This window comes from Pituophis catenifer, unplaced genomic scaffold (genome assembly GCF_029215685.1).
Source record: "Pituophis catenifer annectens isolate HBS135680 unplaced genomic scaffold, rPitCat1.0.hap2 SCAF_8, whole genome shotgun sequence".
Lineage (NCBI taxonomy): Eukaryota > Metazoa > Chordata > Lepidosauria > Squamata > Colubridae > Pituophis > Pituophis catenifer.
Window position 1 is genome coordinate 80565623 of NW_027256888.1, and position 14714 is coordinate 80580336.

A 14714-nucleotide genomic window follows, 5' to 3' on the forward strand; every position below is an offset into this window, starting at 1 on the left:
TCCTGCTAGAACCTTACAAACAAAAGCTAGGAAAATCTTTGGCTGTCTTCCTTACCTGTCTGGGACTGACTTACGTCGCATCGTGGTCAGTGCCAAAACTCAACGGGTTCTTCTCCATCGCATTCTTTTACAGAGAGTTGCGCCTCTGACGCTGCTTGCAAAACTGAGAATGGCGAGAGAGGATGGACGTCTCCAGAAAGGAATTTGACCAGGCTGGACAGCTCAACCAAAGATCTCTTTCTACAACTGATGCACCTGGAGAACAAGCAACAAGGAAAACCACAATTTTATTAAGGTGTCGGAGAGGTGGCGTTCCGTGGGCATCATGGGCTTAAAACCCAAGGCAGCCCTGAGTGATCTAAAGCCTATAATTGTTTAAGAATAAAATGCAAATACTCTACCCTCAAAACCGGTTCTAAATTAATAAAAGTCTTCTTGCATCGTGTGACAAATTAGTTTAAGCGTCATTTATGACGAGAAGATCCAAGCGATGTGAAACTTTATCACAAAACCCTTTGAAGGCCACAAAACTCCTAACCTTTCTGTAAGGTAGAGAAAGGGATGTCAGCACTTCAACCTGCATTTACTCTAGTGCTGACATAAGAAGGAGAAGAGGGGGCAGCTGGCAAGAGGACGCTTGACTTCTCACCTACTTATTTTCCCTGAAGATAATATCCCCTAGGAGATGAGATGGGAGGGGGGGACCTTCCTGGGAGCTGAAGTAGTAGATATGGGGAGAGAGATTTGGGAAGAGGGCCAATGAGACGCAGAGAATTGGGGAACGGAAAGGGAAGGTTTTGGGGTCAGGAAGTCAGTGTTGGCTACGCCACAATCGGGGACAGGTTGTCGTGCTTAATAAAATGAAAGATTTCTTCAAAGACTATTTGTTTGGAAATGCAATTTATTTTATTTGAGACGACATCGAAACCTGACAAGGAAATTCTTTTGTAGATAGACGGGTAGTCCTCATCTTACAACCGGTCACCAAGTGACCATTCAAATTTACGACAGATCGTCCAATACTTACGACTCCGTTCCAAAGTTCTGACATGACCGCATTTTGGGTGTTCTGCAACTGAACCACATTCCTGTGACCACAATTTATGAGATCAGGACCTTGGAGGTCTTCTAGTCCAGCCCCCTGCTCAAACAGGAGACCCTGTACCATTTCAGACAAGTGACTGTCCATTTTCTTCTTAAAAGCCTCCAGTGATGGAGCACCCACAACTTCTGGTGGCAAGCTGTTCCACTGGTTAATTGTCCTGTCAGGAGGTTTCTCCTTAATTCCAGGATGCTTCTCTCCTTGGTTAGTTTCCATCTGTTGCTTCTTGTCTGGCCTTCTGGTGCTTTGGAAAATAAGTTGACCCCCCTCCTCTTTGTGGCAGCCCCTCAAATGAGTAGTCCTTAATGGATCTAAGTCTACATGGAGGGAAGTAAGCAGTGGGGTACCACAAGGTTCCATCTTAGGCCCAGTACTATCTTCATAAATGACTTAGATGAGGGGCTAGAAGGGGAACGTACTAAATTTGCAGATGATGCTAAACTGGCGGGAATAGCTAACGCCCTAGAACAATGGTTCTCAACCTGTGGGTCGGGACCCCTTTGGGGGTCAAATGACCCTTTCACAGGGGTCGCCTAAGACCATCGGAAAACACATATTTTCAATGGTCTTAGGAATAATTTTATTGTTGGGGGTTACCACAACATGGGTGTCAGGGTGCTAATTAATCCCATTCTGCTTTTGAGTAATCGCACCTTGATTTAGAGACGTGGATCGAGGCTTTTCCCTTGAAGCATACTTTTGCAAGAAAATAAACCCCGAAGATATATCTTCTAAGAATAAACTCATTTATTTGTTATAAAGAAAATAAAACATCTTACTAATCTAAATAATTACATTTTGGCAATGTTCCTGCCGGCCACCTCTCTGTGGTCAGACTTCTTGGCAAGAGAACAAAAAAAAGTGTGAAGTAGAAAGAAAAGAATGCGGACATGCGTAGTTAGCTTACTGATAACAAACTTGGCAAGCTACGGAAAGTCTGACAGTCCAGAAATATGAGCTCAGCTGGTAAATACAAAAACGCAGTGACAATGAGGAACCGTATTAAAGGGTCGCAGCATTAGGAAGGTTGAGAGCCACTGCCCTAGAAGATAGGCTCAGGATCCAGATGGATCTTGACAGACGTGAACACTGGGCCCTATCTAACAAAATGAAATTCAACGTAGAGAAAAGTAAAGTCTTACACGTAGGTAAGAAAAATCAAAAGCACACATATAAATTGGGGTAAACCAGGCTTAATAGCCATGACTGTGAGAGGGATCTTGGAGGCTTAGTGGACAACCAGCTGAATGGGAGCTAGCTGTGTGCAGCGGCAGCCAAAAAAGCCAATGCAATCCTAAATTGCATTAACAGAGGGATACAATCAAGATCAAGTGAGATACTAATACCACTCTCGGCCTGTCTGAGCCAGGCCCGTGCGGCTATACATAAAGCCAGATTCCAAAAGTGGTTTGATGAGCTTTTATTTGCGGCTACAAAGCCCAGAGAGCAGCACACGACGAGTGATAAGTTGAAAGTCAGCGCTGAGAGCTTCCGCCTTTCAGCGCCCTTTAAATCATCTGCTCCGTTTCCCAGCTAGCTACCATCTGGCGGCCGAAACTACCACCACCCTCAGCTGTTTGGCGGTTTCTTGAATTGCCCAGCCGATGCAGCTCTCTGGCTTGCCATGATGTCATCCGTCCCTGCTTTGTCATGCGCTGGAAGCCTCGCTGTGATCACTGGCCTGCTGTCAGCCGCCCAAATCGTCCTCCCATCACCTTCCTGCTGGTTGCTTTGGCTGCTGTGTTGCCCACTTTCCCCCCAGTTATGTCGAGCCCTGGACTTGGGCTTGACAGGCGGCTCCCCTCTACCAGGGGTCCACCTACAAGGACAAAAGCATAGGGGTTACTTTCATCAACACGGTCGCTGGTCCCCCCTGGTTTTTGTGGGTGCTTGTGATAGAATCACCATACTAGCCACGTGGCATGGACGTCATGTGCCGTCACCCAGGTTGCCTTGGTGAAGGGGTACCCCTTCCACTGCACTAAGTATTGGATCTTTCATCTAAAAAGTCTGGAATCCGGTATCTTGTCTATTTTGTAGTGGTCCATGTTCACAGGCCCTGGGGGGGGGGGGTGTCAGGGAGTGGCCTGGTTCTAATGGCTTCCACAGGTTTTAGCAGGCTACTGTGGAAGACAGGATGGATTTTGCCTAGCAGTGATGGTAGCTTCAAGGAGACTGTTACAGGGTTGATCGCTCGGATCACAGTGAACGGCCCTAAATACTTAGGACCCAGTTTTTTACTGGGTGTCCAGAGTTTTAAATACTTAGTGGATAGATACATCTGGTCCCCCACCTGGGAAAATTTGTGGTCCACCCGTCTCTTATCGGCCTACTGTTTATACTCCTCTGCAGCTTTCTGTAAAGCCAGTGTTACCTTAAGCCAGACTCCCCATATCTTATCTGCCCATTCTCTCGGGGTCCCTGGGGTTTGGGGGTTAGGGAACTCCATACCATTCACCACCTGGAAGGGGGTGAGGCCAGTACTGTGATGTACCATGTTAATGTAGGTCACTTCTGCAAATGGTAGGAGGCCTGACCAGTCCGATTACTGGTATGACACATAACACCGCAGGTAGCATTCCACCATGGCATTGGTCCGTTCAACCGCTCCATTGGTGATAGGGTGGAATGTCGAGCTTAATCCCTGTGAAGATCCTATCAACCATATGAAGTCCTGCCAGAATCTGCTGGTAAACTGCACCCCCCATCCGAGACAATGTGATGTGGTACCCCATTCAGGCGGTAGATGTGTTGGAGAAACAGATTCGCTAGCCACCGTGCTGATGGTATACCGCTGCAAAGTGTGCCTTTTTTGAGAACAGATCTACCACCGTCCGTATCACTGTGTAACCGCTGCTCTTCGGGAGGTTGATGATGAAATCAATGGCGTTTTCATCCCATGGTTGGCCAGGATCAGCCACTGGTTGTAAGAGGCCGAGTGGTTTTCCCAGCCGTGGTTTGGTTAACGTGCACATTGGACAGCTCTTTACATAGTTCTTGATCTCCGCCTGCATTCGGGGCTACCAGAACTGCTGCCTCGCAAGATGCAACGTCTTAAGGAAGCTGAAGTGATCAGCCTGCTTGACATCATGGCATCGTTTCATCACCGTAGTCTGAAGGACTGTGGGGATGTACATTTTGTCCCCCTTCCAGGCCAGGCCTCCCCTGTGGGTTAATAGAGCCCTATTATCTGCCGACCAAGGGTCATTGAGCAATGCACTGCGCAGTTCATCACGTAATGGGTTTACTGGCTGGCTAGATGGTATAAGGGCCTGTACTATCTCTACCTTAGACACCGCATGCACCCCGAATCAACCAGGGCACCATGTCTGATCCCTTAGTAGGTGTGAGGGTTCTGAATGGTCACAGGTATCATGAAGGGACGAACAGGATCGCTCATCATCAGATCCTCCTGGTCCTCACCATCATCGTCACTGGACACCACCAGGAACTGCCCTGTTCCTGGCGAAACTCCAACCTCCCTGGTGGGTGTCTGTGCGTCTGCTGGCTGCATCTGTGTTGCTACCCGGGATTGTTCAGGTGTCGTTCGGGGCCGTTCTCTGTCCTTGCCCCCAGTTGGAGGTGGTTTTAGGGCTGGCGTTCATGGTGTTTGTGTTGGACACTCTGCTGCCCTATGGCCCACCTAGTTACACCTGAAACAGTGGAATAGCGACCTCCTGGCCTGGTCAGAAGCATTTGGGATCGCTACAGCGGGTCTTGCCTCCCTTGGAGGTAGTGGCCTATCCACAAACCTTCTTGGCCATCCTGGGCATCCGTCCCCCCGCACCTGGAACTCTCTCAGCCCAATGTCTACGTCTACAGCTGCCCGGAACCAATCAGCCAGATGTGGGGGAGGGGTACACACAGGCTTGCCGAAGGTCTCTCCATGCAGAATTGATGAACCAGGAGGCACTCTGGCCACGCTTGTACCCTCCCGGCGATCTTAGGGAATTTGCGCACATACTCTTTTGCCGATCGACTCTTCTGCTTTTTTTTTTTTTTTTTTAATTTGATTTATATGCCGCCCTTCTCTGGAGACTCAGGGCGGCTTACAATGCGTTAAGCAATAGCCTTCATTCTTTTGTATATTTTATACAAAGTCAGCTTATTGCCCCCACAAACTGGGTCCTCATTTCACCTACCTTAGAAAGGATGGAATGCTGAGTCAACCTTGAGCCTGGCGAGATTCGAACCAGCAGAAATTGCAGGCAGCTGTTTTAATGACAGGGTGCACTAAACCACTGTACTATCAAGGCTGCTTAAGTGTCACGAGCTCCCCTTCCGCCAATTGTGCACCGGACTCGTCTTTGAACCTTGATCGCAACGCCTCCAAGAAAAGTCCCATATTCGCCAGTTCCCTGGGGTGGTCACTATGGAGATCAGCTACCCAATCTGTGGGCTCCCCCGTCAAGACTGTTGTAACAGCCACCACCATCGCCCACTGGGATGGTTAAAAGCGTCCGTAAAAGTCCATATGGCTGATGATCTGATTGAGGAAGTGGGCCACCCGTTCAGGGCTGCCATCAAAGGTGGCCTGTATTGGTGGTGGACCCCAGACTGCTTGTTGAAGCCATATCCCTAGGCCCCACAGCGGAGCCTGGTCAGGTGCTCTGTCCACGCCTATTGCCCATCTATCGTCCATTTTTTTTTTTAATTTGATTTATATGCCGCCCTTCTCCGGAGACTCAGGGCGGCTTACAATGCGTTAAGCAATAGCCTTCATACTTTTGTATATTTTATACAAAGTCAGCTTATTGCCCCCACAAACTGGGTCCTCATTTCACCTACCTTAGAAAGGATGGAAGGCTGAGTCGACCTTGAGCCTGGTGAGATTTGAACTTGCAGTAATTGCAAGCAGCAGATGTTAATAACAAGGTGCTTAGACCACTGTACTATCAAGGCTCTTGAGGCCCCGGGTGCCCTCTCTGAGTCTGCTGACCAACCTCCTCATCCGCAGGGGTCCTCGCATGACCTCCACCAAAGAGGAGCCCTCGTCCCAAGGCGTCCGATGCCTCTAGCTTGGCTGGGCGCCTGATCTAAGGGTAACTTTGGACTTTAAGAAGAGATTGGAGAACCTCTCTTCTGAAATGGTATAAGGTTCTCTGCTTGAGCAGGGGGTTGGACTAGGAGACCTCTAAGGTCCCTTCCGACTCTGTTATTCTGCTATTTAGCTTATATAACTGACTGTCTTTATAAAGGGGGCAGGATGTTTTGTCCTGTCCAGGTAAACTTTCCTTTGTACTTACCTTTGATGAGTTAAACTACAAAAGATTGTAACTTTTGAGTTCCAGGTTCCCTCTTTGTAGGGCCAAATGCTTTTGAACTGGAACGTTCCCAATAAATCCTCATGAAATGATCTTCCTGTCCCGGGTTGCTTAATAGGGCATGCGGGGCACGAGCCAAGACCCAGATTTGGTCATCAATTTCTCCTCGCTAGCTCCTTGCCTTCCCTGCCCCATTAGCTTTGCTACTAGCCCCCTGTCTTCCCTGCCCCATTAGCTTTGCTACTAGCCCCCTGTCTTACCTGACCCCCATCAGCTCTGCTCGATTTCTCTGGCTGGTCCCTTGTCTTCTATGTCCCCCACATTAGCTCTGCTCAGTTTCTCCTAGCTGGTACCCTTCCTTCCCTGATCCCATTAGCTCTGCTAGATTTCTTCTGACACAAACAAACAGACACAAAAGAACAGAATAACAGAGTTGGAAGGGGCCTTGGAGATCTTCTAGTCCAACCTCCTGCTCAGGCAGGAAACCGTCTACCATTTCAGAAAATGGTTGTCCAATCTCTTCTTAAAAACCTCCAGGAATGGAGCACCCAAAACTTCTATTGGCAGGTAGTTCCACTGAGTAATTGTTCCTCCCATTTGGAAATTTCTCCTTAGTTCTGGGTTGTTTTCCTCCTTGATTAGTTTAGTTTCCATCTATTGTTTCTTGTCCTGCTTTTGGGTACTAAGGCAGGGGTGAAATGCTCCCGGTTCGGACTGGATCGCCCGATCCGGTAGCGATGGCGGCGGGTGGTTCGGAGAACCAGTAGCAAAAATCCCTTCGCCCCCCCCCTTCCACCATGCTCAGTTGAGCTGCACAATCTTCAAAGGCTTTTTTTTTTTTACTTTTAAAAGCATTTTTTCTACAACCTCTTCCGATGAAAAAATGCTTTTAAAAGTTAAAAAAAAAAAAAAAGCCTCGATCACGCAGCTCGGCTGGGATCCTCAGAGTCTTTTCAAAGCATTTTTTTTCTGCAACCTCTTGGCCGAAGAGGTGGTTAAAAAAATGCTTTGAAAAGTCTCTGACATCCCAGCTGAGTTGCCTGATCGGCAGAGGCTTTTCAAAGCATTAGAAAAAATGCTTTGAAAAGGTTTTTTTTTTTAAAAAAAAAAAGTTGCCCACACCCACCCAGTCACATTACCCCCCCCTCCCACCAAGCCACGTCCACAGAACCGGTAGTAACAGATTTTACATTTCACCCCTGTGCTATGGATAATAGGTGGAACCTTCCTTTTGTTCGTGGCAGTCTCTCGGATATTGGAAGACTGCTGTCATGTCCTTCTTTTGACTACAAGTCACTCAAAGGCAAAATTCACTCCAAGCATCTCTATGCAACTAGGAGCTCTGTTTTAGATGCGGTCTTGTAAGCCAATATATTGTTCCCCACTTTCTACCAACTAGGAAGTCTGTGTAGTATGACACATTAACTGGGAAGTATGTATAATATGACACACCTTGCAATACATTAATGGGAACTGTTTCGTATCGAATTGTCCACATTCTACACTCAATCCTCAGAGTTTTAAGTGGAGGGCAGCTGTCTGGGTTCACACAACCCAGGCCTAATTAAGTCAAAGAACAAGCAGTTGCATTCACACAGCAACCAACCTTGGTTAGTTTTAACCTGGGTTATTTATTATTTATTTATTTATTTATTATTATTTATTTATTAGTTTGATTTATATGCCGCCCTTCTCCGGAGACTCAGGGCGGCTTACAATGCGTTAAGCAATAGCCTTCATACTTTTGTATATACCTGCTTAGTAGGGCTTTCGGCCCCCCCAAGCGGTGTTCTTTTTTATACAAAGTCAGCTTATTGCCCCCACAATCCGGGTCCTCATTTGACCTACCTCGGAAGGATGGAAGGCTGAGTCAACCTTGACCAACTTAACATAGATATTCCAGGAGTATTTAAAAAAAAAAAAAATTCCCAGAATTCTCAGCTAGGATGATATTTGGGACTCCTGGGAATTCCCATATTTAAGGGGGTGCCCGAATTAGCTTATCTTCTGAGCTTGCAAACTGAGAGGCAAAAAAAAAAAAAAAAAAAGGAACCCAACAGGTTGAATTCACACAACAGGAACAGGGTATTTTTTTGTGTGCGGTTGGCTTAGGGGGTTGTGACCTTTGCACTTACCTTTGTTGAGTTAAACTACAAAAGATTGTAACTTTTGAGTTCCAGATTTCCTCTTTGTAGGACCAAATGCTTTTGAACTGGAAGGTTCCCAATAAATCCTCATGAAACGATCTTCCTGTCCCGGATTGCTTAATAGTGCATGTAGGGCACGAGCCGAGACCCAGATTTGGTCAACAATTTCTCCTCGCTAGCCCCTCTTCTTCCCCGCCCCATTAGCTTAGCTACTAGCCCCCTGTCTTCCCTGACCCCCATCAGCTCCGCTTGATTTCCCTGGCTGGTCCTTTGCCTTCTATGTCCCACCATTAGCTCCGCTCATGGCACTGAATGGCTCAGTTACGAGTGTCGGTCAGAGGCTGGTTTTCAGGTAGGAGGTGTGCGGTGGGAGGGGACAGAGGCAGAGCCCCCCCACCCATCTGTAACCATGTTGGGGACACAGCGTTACAGGGCTCCAAACAATTATATTGTTCAATGCGAACAATATAAATACGCAGGGGATGCAGCCAGGAGTCAGATACAAACAGCCAGAAGGCAAGACAACTGGTGCACCCGTTTGCCAGCCTTCTTAAGATGCCTGCCAGGATCCTTTTGGTGTTTTTCTTCAGCCTTCTCACCGTGTCTTCAGCCTGCTACTTCCCGGGGTGTTCCAAACGAGGAAAGCGGACCCCAGGAGTCCGAATAGTAAGCCAGAGAATTCCAGGTTCTTTGCATTTACCCTTCCAGCCTTCTTCCTTAAGGAAGAATTCCATAGCCTTCCCTTCCTTCTCATTGTCCTTTCCTTGTCTGTAGGCTACCAAATATTTTAATTTCCAGCAGGGTGGTAGTGTCAACTTGCAAAGCTTTCAGGTTGCCATGAGCAGGAGGGAGGGAGAACTGAAGTGAATTCCATACATTCTTCCTGACCGCAATCGGAAGGAGGGTGTTAGGTTTCACAGCCAGCCAAAGTGGTTAATTGGAGAATGTGATTTATGACATGGCCAGAGAGGAGGGGAGAGACAGGGTCATAGGGGAACGTAAATCTACGTGGGATCAGTCCTAACTGCATCCGAGTATTGCCGGAATGTTGCTCCTAATAAATGACTATATTTCCTTTGACGTTTGGATCATGGCTCATGAATTAATGAGGGCATCTTTCGGAAACTTGACAGGTAGCTCTCTCCATGAGCCACACTGTTGGCCTGAATGGTAAACCCACCCCCCTCCATGCAAAGGCGATAGAGCAATAATAGAGTTAAAAGGGACCTCAGAGGTCCTCTAATCCAGCCCACTGCTCAAGCAGGAGACCCTTTACCATCCCAGGTTGTCCAATCTCTTCTTAAAAGCCTCCAGCGATGAAGCACCCAAAACCTCTGGTGGCAAGTTGTTCCACTGGTTAAATTGTTCTCACTGTCAGGAAATTTCTCCTTATTTCTAGGTTGGAAATCTCTTTGATTAGTTTCCACCCAACACACCTTCCTTGTCCTCTTTTCCCCAGAACAACAACCCTGTGAGGTAGGTTGGACTGAAAGAGAGTGGCTGGCCCAGTTTTCATGGCTAAGATGAGGCTAGAACTCACAGTCTCCTGGTGATCGGGCCAAAGTCACCCAGTGGGTTTTCATGGCTATGGCAGGATTTGAACTCACCGTGTCCTGCTTTCCAGCCTGGTGTCTTAACCCCTACTAGACTAAACCTTCGAAGGGTGCGTTGCTCTCCCAATCACCTGCAATTTTTTCATTTTTACTACCTTTACTTTCTCTGCGGTGTGCCTCTACAGCAGACTTACTCCTGGGTGTAAGTGTGCCTAGCATTCGATGGTCACCTGGCTTTCGAAAGAGTCTTGAACAATTGCACAGGAGATGGGGCTCCTGAGCTGGACCATTTAGCGAACCTCCAGGTCGAGTTGCAGTCTACCTTAATGTTTTGGGATTTAGAAATGGGAAGGAGCTACAGCAGCTTAGCATGAACCTATGCCTCCAGATAAAAGTGAGACTGGTCTATCAGGGCAACCTTTTTTCTTTTTATTTATTTATATGCCGCCCTTCTCCGGAGACTCAGGGCGGCTTACAATGCGTTAAGCAATAGCCTTCATACTTTTGTGTATATTTATACAAAGTCAGCTTATTGCCCCCACAAACTGGGTCCTCAATTTACCTACCTTAGAAAGGATGGAAGGCTGAGTCAACCTTGAGCCTTGGAGAGATTCGAACTTGCAGTAATTGCAGGCAGCTGGTGTTAAATTACAGTGCTTCTGTCTGTTGAGCTAAACCAGGCTTTTGACTTTCGCTTTTCAGCCCCAGGTCCCTTTTCAGGCAGTCGTTTTCGCGACAAACTATTTTTGTGTTGAATTTATATTTACCTAAAAGAAATAAAGGGAGATCCAAAAAGGGATGCGGTGGCTCAGTGGCTAAGATGCTGAGCTTGTCGATCGAAAGGTCGGCAGTTCAGCGGTTCGAATCCCTAGTGCCGCGGAATGGAGTGAGCTCCCATTCCTTGTTCCAATTTCTGCCAACCTGGCAGTTTGAAAGCAGGTAAAAAATGCAAGTAGAAAAACAGGGACCACCTTTGATGGGAAGGTAACAGCGTTCCGTGCGCCTTTGGCATTGAGTCATGCCGACCACATGACCACGGAGACGTCTTCGGACAGCACTGGCTCTTCGGCTTTGAAACGGAGATGAGCACTGCCCCCTAGAGTCGGGAACGACGACTAGCACATATGTGCGAGAGGAACCTTTACCTTTACATTAGTATAGTTCCACTTCAAGCTATTTAGCTCTCATCAGCTAGCCATATTCGAACCCGAGCTACTTACATATTAGGTAGATGTATTAACCTCTAAACCATGGGCTCTCCTCGCTTTGTCAGCTACACCAGGGTAGAGATTAAGTGGTTTTTTTCCGGTGATACCTCCAGATGTTAATCATTTTATTTTCATCTCTCTTTTAGTGTATGTCCTGTGGCCCTGACAACAGAGGGACCTGCTTCGGGCCGGAGATTTGTTGTGTAAGAGATCATGGCTGCTATTACAAGAATGAATGGAGTGCCCGTTGCCCGGAAGAGAACTTGGACCCTACTCCCTGTGAGGGTAGTAGGACCATCTGCAATGGGAACGGTCGATGCGGATACACAGGCGTTTGCTGCACTCATGGTATTTATAGGAGGGGGGAACCAGAGGCGGGGGAGGGAAAACGAAGAGAAAAAGAAATATCAGACACGTTGTAGAAAATTTAATCGCATTCATCCTCAGCCAAATGTTACGTTGAGGGGTGCTGAAGCCCTAAAGCATTCTGTTCTCTAACCAGATGCCCTCCAGGTGTGTTGGACTTCAACTCCCAGAATTCCTGATAGCCCTGGGAGTTAAAGTTTGAGGCGTCTGAAAAGATTTCAGCACGTTAAAAGCTATCCTCTTCTATAAAGGGAGTCCTCGTTTATCAACGGCCTCCGATCGTGACTGTTCAGAAAGAGGAGGTGATTAAAAATTCATTTCCCAAGCAACGCAGGCGTTTAGAACAACACAAGTCTTCAGAGTGACTCTGATTAAGATCCAGTCAGTTTCAGGCAGCAGCTGCCAGCTGATGGGAGGCTTCGAATCAAATAAGGTGACAAAACTGAGGTCGTTGACTGGCAGTTAGAACTTTTTAAGGATGCACTGTCCTGGGAAGAGAGTAGCTTAGAAAATAAAAACCGAGCATGTTTAAGGAACTTTCTGCTTTGCGAGGGAGGATTTTGTTTCAAAATCTTGTTTCAAAATTTCCGCTACCAGTTCTGCAGAACCTGTCAGAACCTGCTGGATTTCACCATACAGAGGCAATAATACAAGGACAAACCAACTCTTTTATAGATAACAGTCAAGCTAAGCCATGCCCAGGCTCCAAACTGTCTGAGTCACCAAACAGTCCCCATTGGCTGACCTGTTACCATGTCTATTCCAATTCATGAACTCTCCGCCACTGACAAATTTATCTAAAGGAGGTGGCAAGAACCAGTGATCTTTGTCGCCTCTCTCTCTTTCTCTCTCTCCCTCTCTCTCTGTATACATTAAATATATTTTGTTTAATCACCGAGTTGTTGCAACCAACAGCAGTCACTAAATGAGGACTACCTGTATCGGCATTTTTTTCTACTGCATGATCAGGTTTCTCAGCTCCCCATAATCTTATAAAAGTCCAATAAACAAACTTCCTGTAATAGAAGTGGGAGGTGTTTTCTTTTGCCCACTGGGCAGGGATTAAAAACAGTATTACCTATTTCATTGTTTCACAACCTTTGATCCCTTGAAGATGTGTGTACTTCAACTCCCAGAAATTGTGGCTGGGGAATTCTGGGAGTTTATTTATTTATTTATTTATTTATTTATTTAATTTATATACCGCCCTTCTCCCAAAGGGACTCAGGGCGGTGCACAGCCAGCATAAAACACACAAATATAAAATTTAAAAGACAATTTAAAAAATATTAAATAGTTTGGCCCATATCTAATTAAAATAAAACTACCCAATTTAGACATTTAAAATTAAAAATCGACGATTAAAAAATTTAAAAATTAGGCCAGCCCGTCTTGTTGAAATAAAAGCGTCTTGAGGGCCCGGTGTAAGGAGTTGAAGTACACACATCTTCAAGTGGTCAAGGCTGAGGAAAACTGACCTATTCCCAAATCTTTAATTTCCAGAAATCCAGAGGGGAATATTTTCCAATCAGTCAGAATATTGCTGGAAGGGATTTTGGAAGTCTTCTAGTCCAGTCACTTGCTCAAGCAGGAAATCCTATATCAGTGATGGCTCACCTTTTTGCCATCGTGTGCCAAAAGCAGAGGCAGTGCAGAGGGGGGTCATATGTGCGCATGCCCACACCTATAATTCTATGCAGCCTGCACATGCACGCACGACTCTCCGTACTCCCCCCGCTTTTGGCACGCGACGGCACAGTGGGCCCGGTAGGCCCCTTTTTTGCTCTCCCCAGGCTCCAGAGCCACTCTAGGAGCCTGGAGAGGGTGAAAACGGCCTTCCCCAGCCCCCCACGGAGGCCCTCCGGAGGCCGGAAATGGCCCGTTTGCCGACTTCCGGTCCCACCATTTTCGCCCTCCCCAGGCTCCTAGAAAGGCTCTGGAACCTGGGGAGAGCGAAAAAATGGGCCTTCCCCACCCCCACCAAGCCCTCCAAAGGCAGGAAACCGCCGGAGCTCAGCTCGCGTGCCCACCGATATGGCTCCACATGCCACCTGTGGCACGCGTGCCATAGGTTCGCCATCGCAATCCCTATATCATTCCAGACAAATGGTTGTCCAATCTCTTCTTTAAAACCGCCAGTGATGGAGCACCCGCAATTTTTAGTGGCAAGCTGTTCCACTGGTTAATTGTCCTCAGTGTTAGGAACTTTCTCCTTAATTCCAGGTTGCTTCTCTCCTTGATTTGTTTCCATCCATTGTTTCTTGTCCTGCCCTCTGGTGTTTGGAAAATAGGTTGACCCCCTTCCTCTTTGACTCAGTGGGTTGGGCGCCATCCTAACCCCACCCAGCGTGAGTTGCTGCTAAAACCCCACAAACAAGAGCTAGGAAAAGCTTTAGCCATCTTCTCTACCTGTCTGGGACTGATTCAACGGTTATTTCTCCTGTGCATCCTTTTACAGAGACTTGCTTCGCTTCAACTGAGTGCTGAAATTAGAACGGCGAGAAAGGACGGACGTCTCCGGAAAGGAATTTGACTGTGCTGGATGGCTCAGCTGGAGATCTCCTTCTGTTGCAGAAAAATAAATGAATGAATTGAATTTCAAGATCAGAGAAAGCTTTTATTTATTTTGGCCAAAAGGTTCAGACATGCATTCTGTTTTTCATTCTGAACAAAGACCTTGTTTCAGACACGTATCTTTATAGTAACAAAACAGGAAATGTGAAATCTGCCTCTTTAGCTAGCCCCCTCCCTTATCCCTTAGGCAGGAAAGCTCCGTGTGGGTTAACTTTTTGAACCCAGCATTTGTCTCTTATATTTACTAGTTAAAGGGGCCCTTCAGAGATCCTCTAGGCTGACCCCGTATTATTTCACTCTTATATCCAATTTCATTTTACGTTCTGCCTTAACATCGCTTTTCGATTTAAAAAAAACAAAAACAAAACCAGATAAAAATAAATACAAACCTGTTACAGGAAGTCCTCCACTGACGATCACAACTGTGCCCAAAATTTTTGTTGCTAAGTGAGACACGTGTTAAATGCAGTTGGTAAGTTAAATGTCACGGTTGTTAAGTG

General features: G+C 46.8%; 1 protein-coding gene across 1 annotated transcript; it reads left to right on the forward strand.

The window, feature by feature from the left end:
* The first annotated feature begins 9068 nt into the window (after positions 1 to 9068).
* LOC139320470 (neurophysin 1-like) lies at positions 9069 to 14127 on the forward strand. Its single transcript, XM_070948811.1, has 3 exons — positions 9069 to 9179; positions 11421 to 11622; positions 14099 to 14127. The coding sequence occupies exons 1-3, from the start codon at positions 9069 to 9071 to the stop codon at positions 14125 to 14127; spliced, it is 342 nt and encodes a 113-aa protein (XP_070804912.1).
* Positions 14128 to 14714: the final 587 nt, after the last annotated feature.

Bases quoted from the DNA above. Each gene is read 5' to 3' on its own strand.
- LOC139320470 (XM_070948811.1), top strand. From the start codon at position 9,069: ATGCCTGCCAGGATCCTTTTGGTGTTTTTCTTCAGCCTTCTCACCGTG. The intron at 9,180-11,420 runs GTAAGCCAGAGA...TCTCTCTTTTAG, and splicing joins GGACCCCAGGAGTCCGAATA to TGTATGTCCTGTGGCCCTGA. The intron at 11,623-14,098 runs GTATTTATAGGA...ATCCTTTTACAG, and splicing joins AGGCGTTTGCTGCACTCATG to AGACTTGCTTCGCTTCAACT.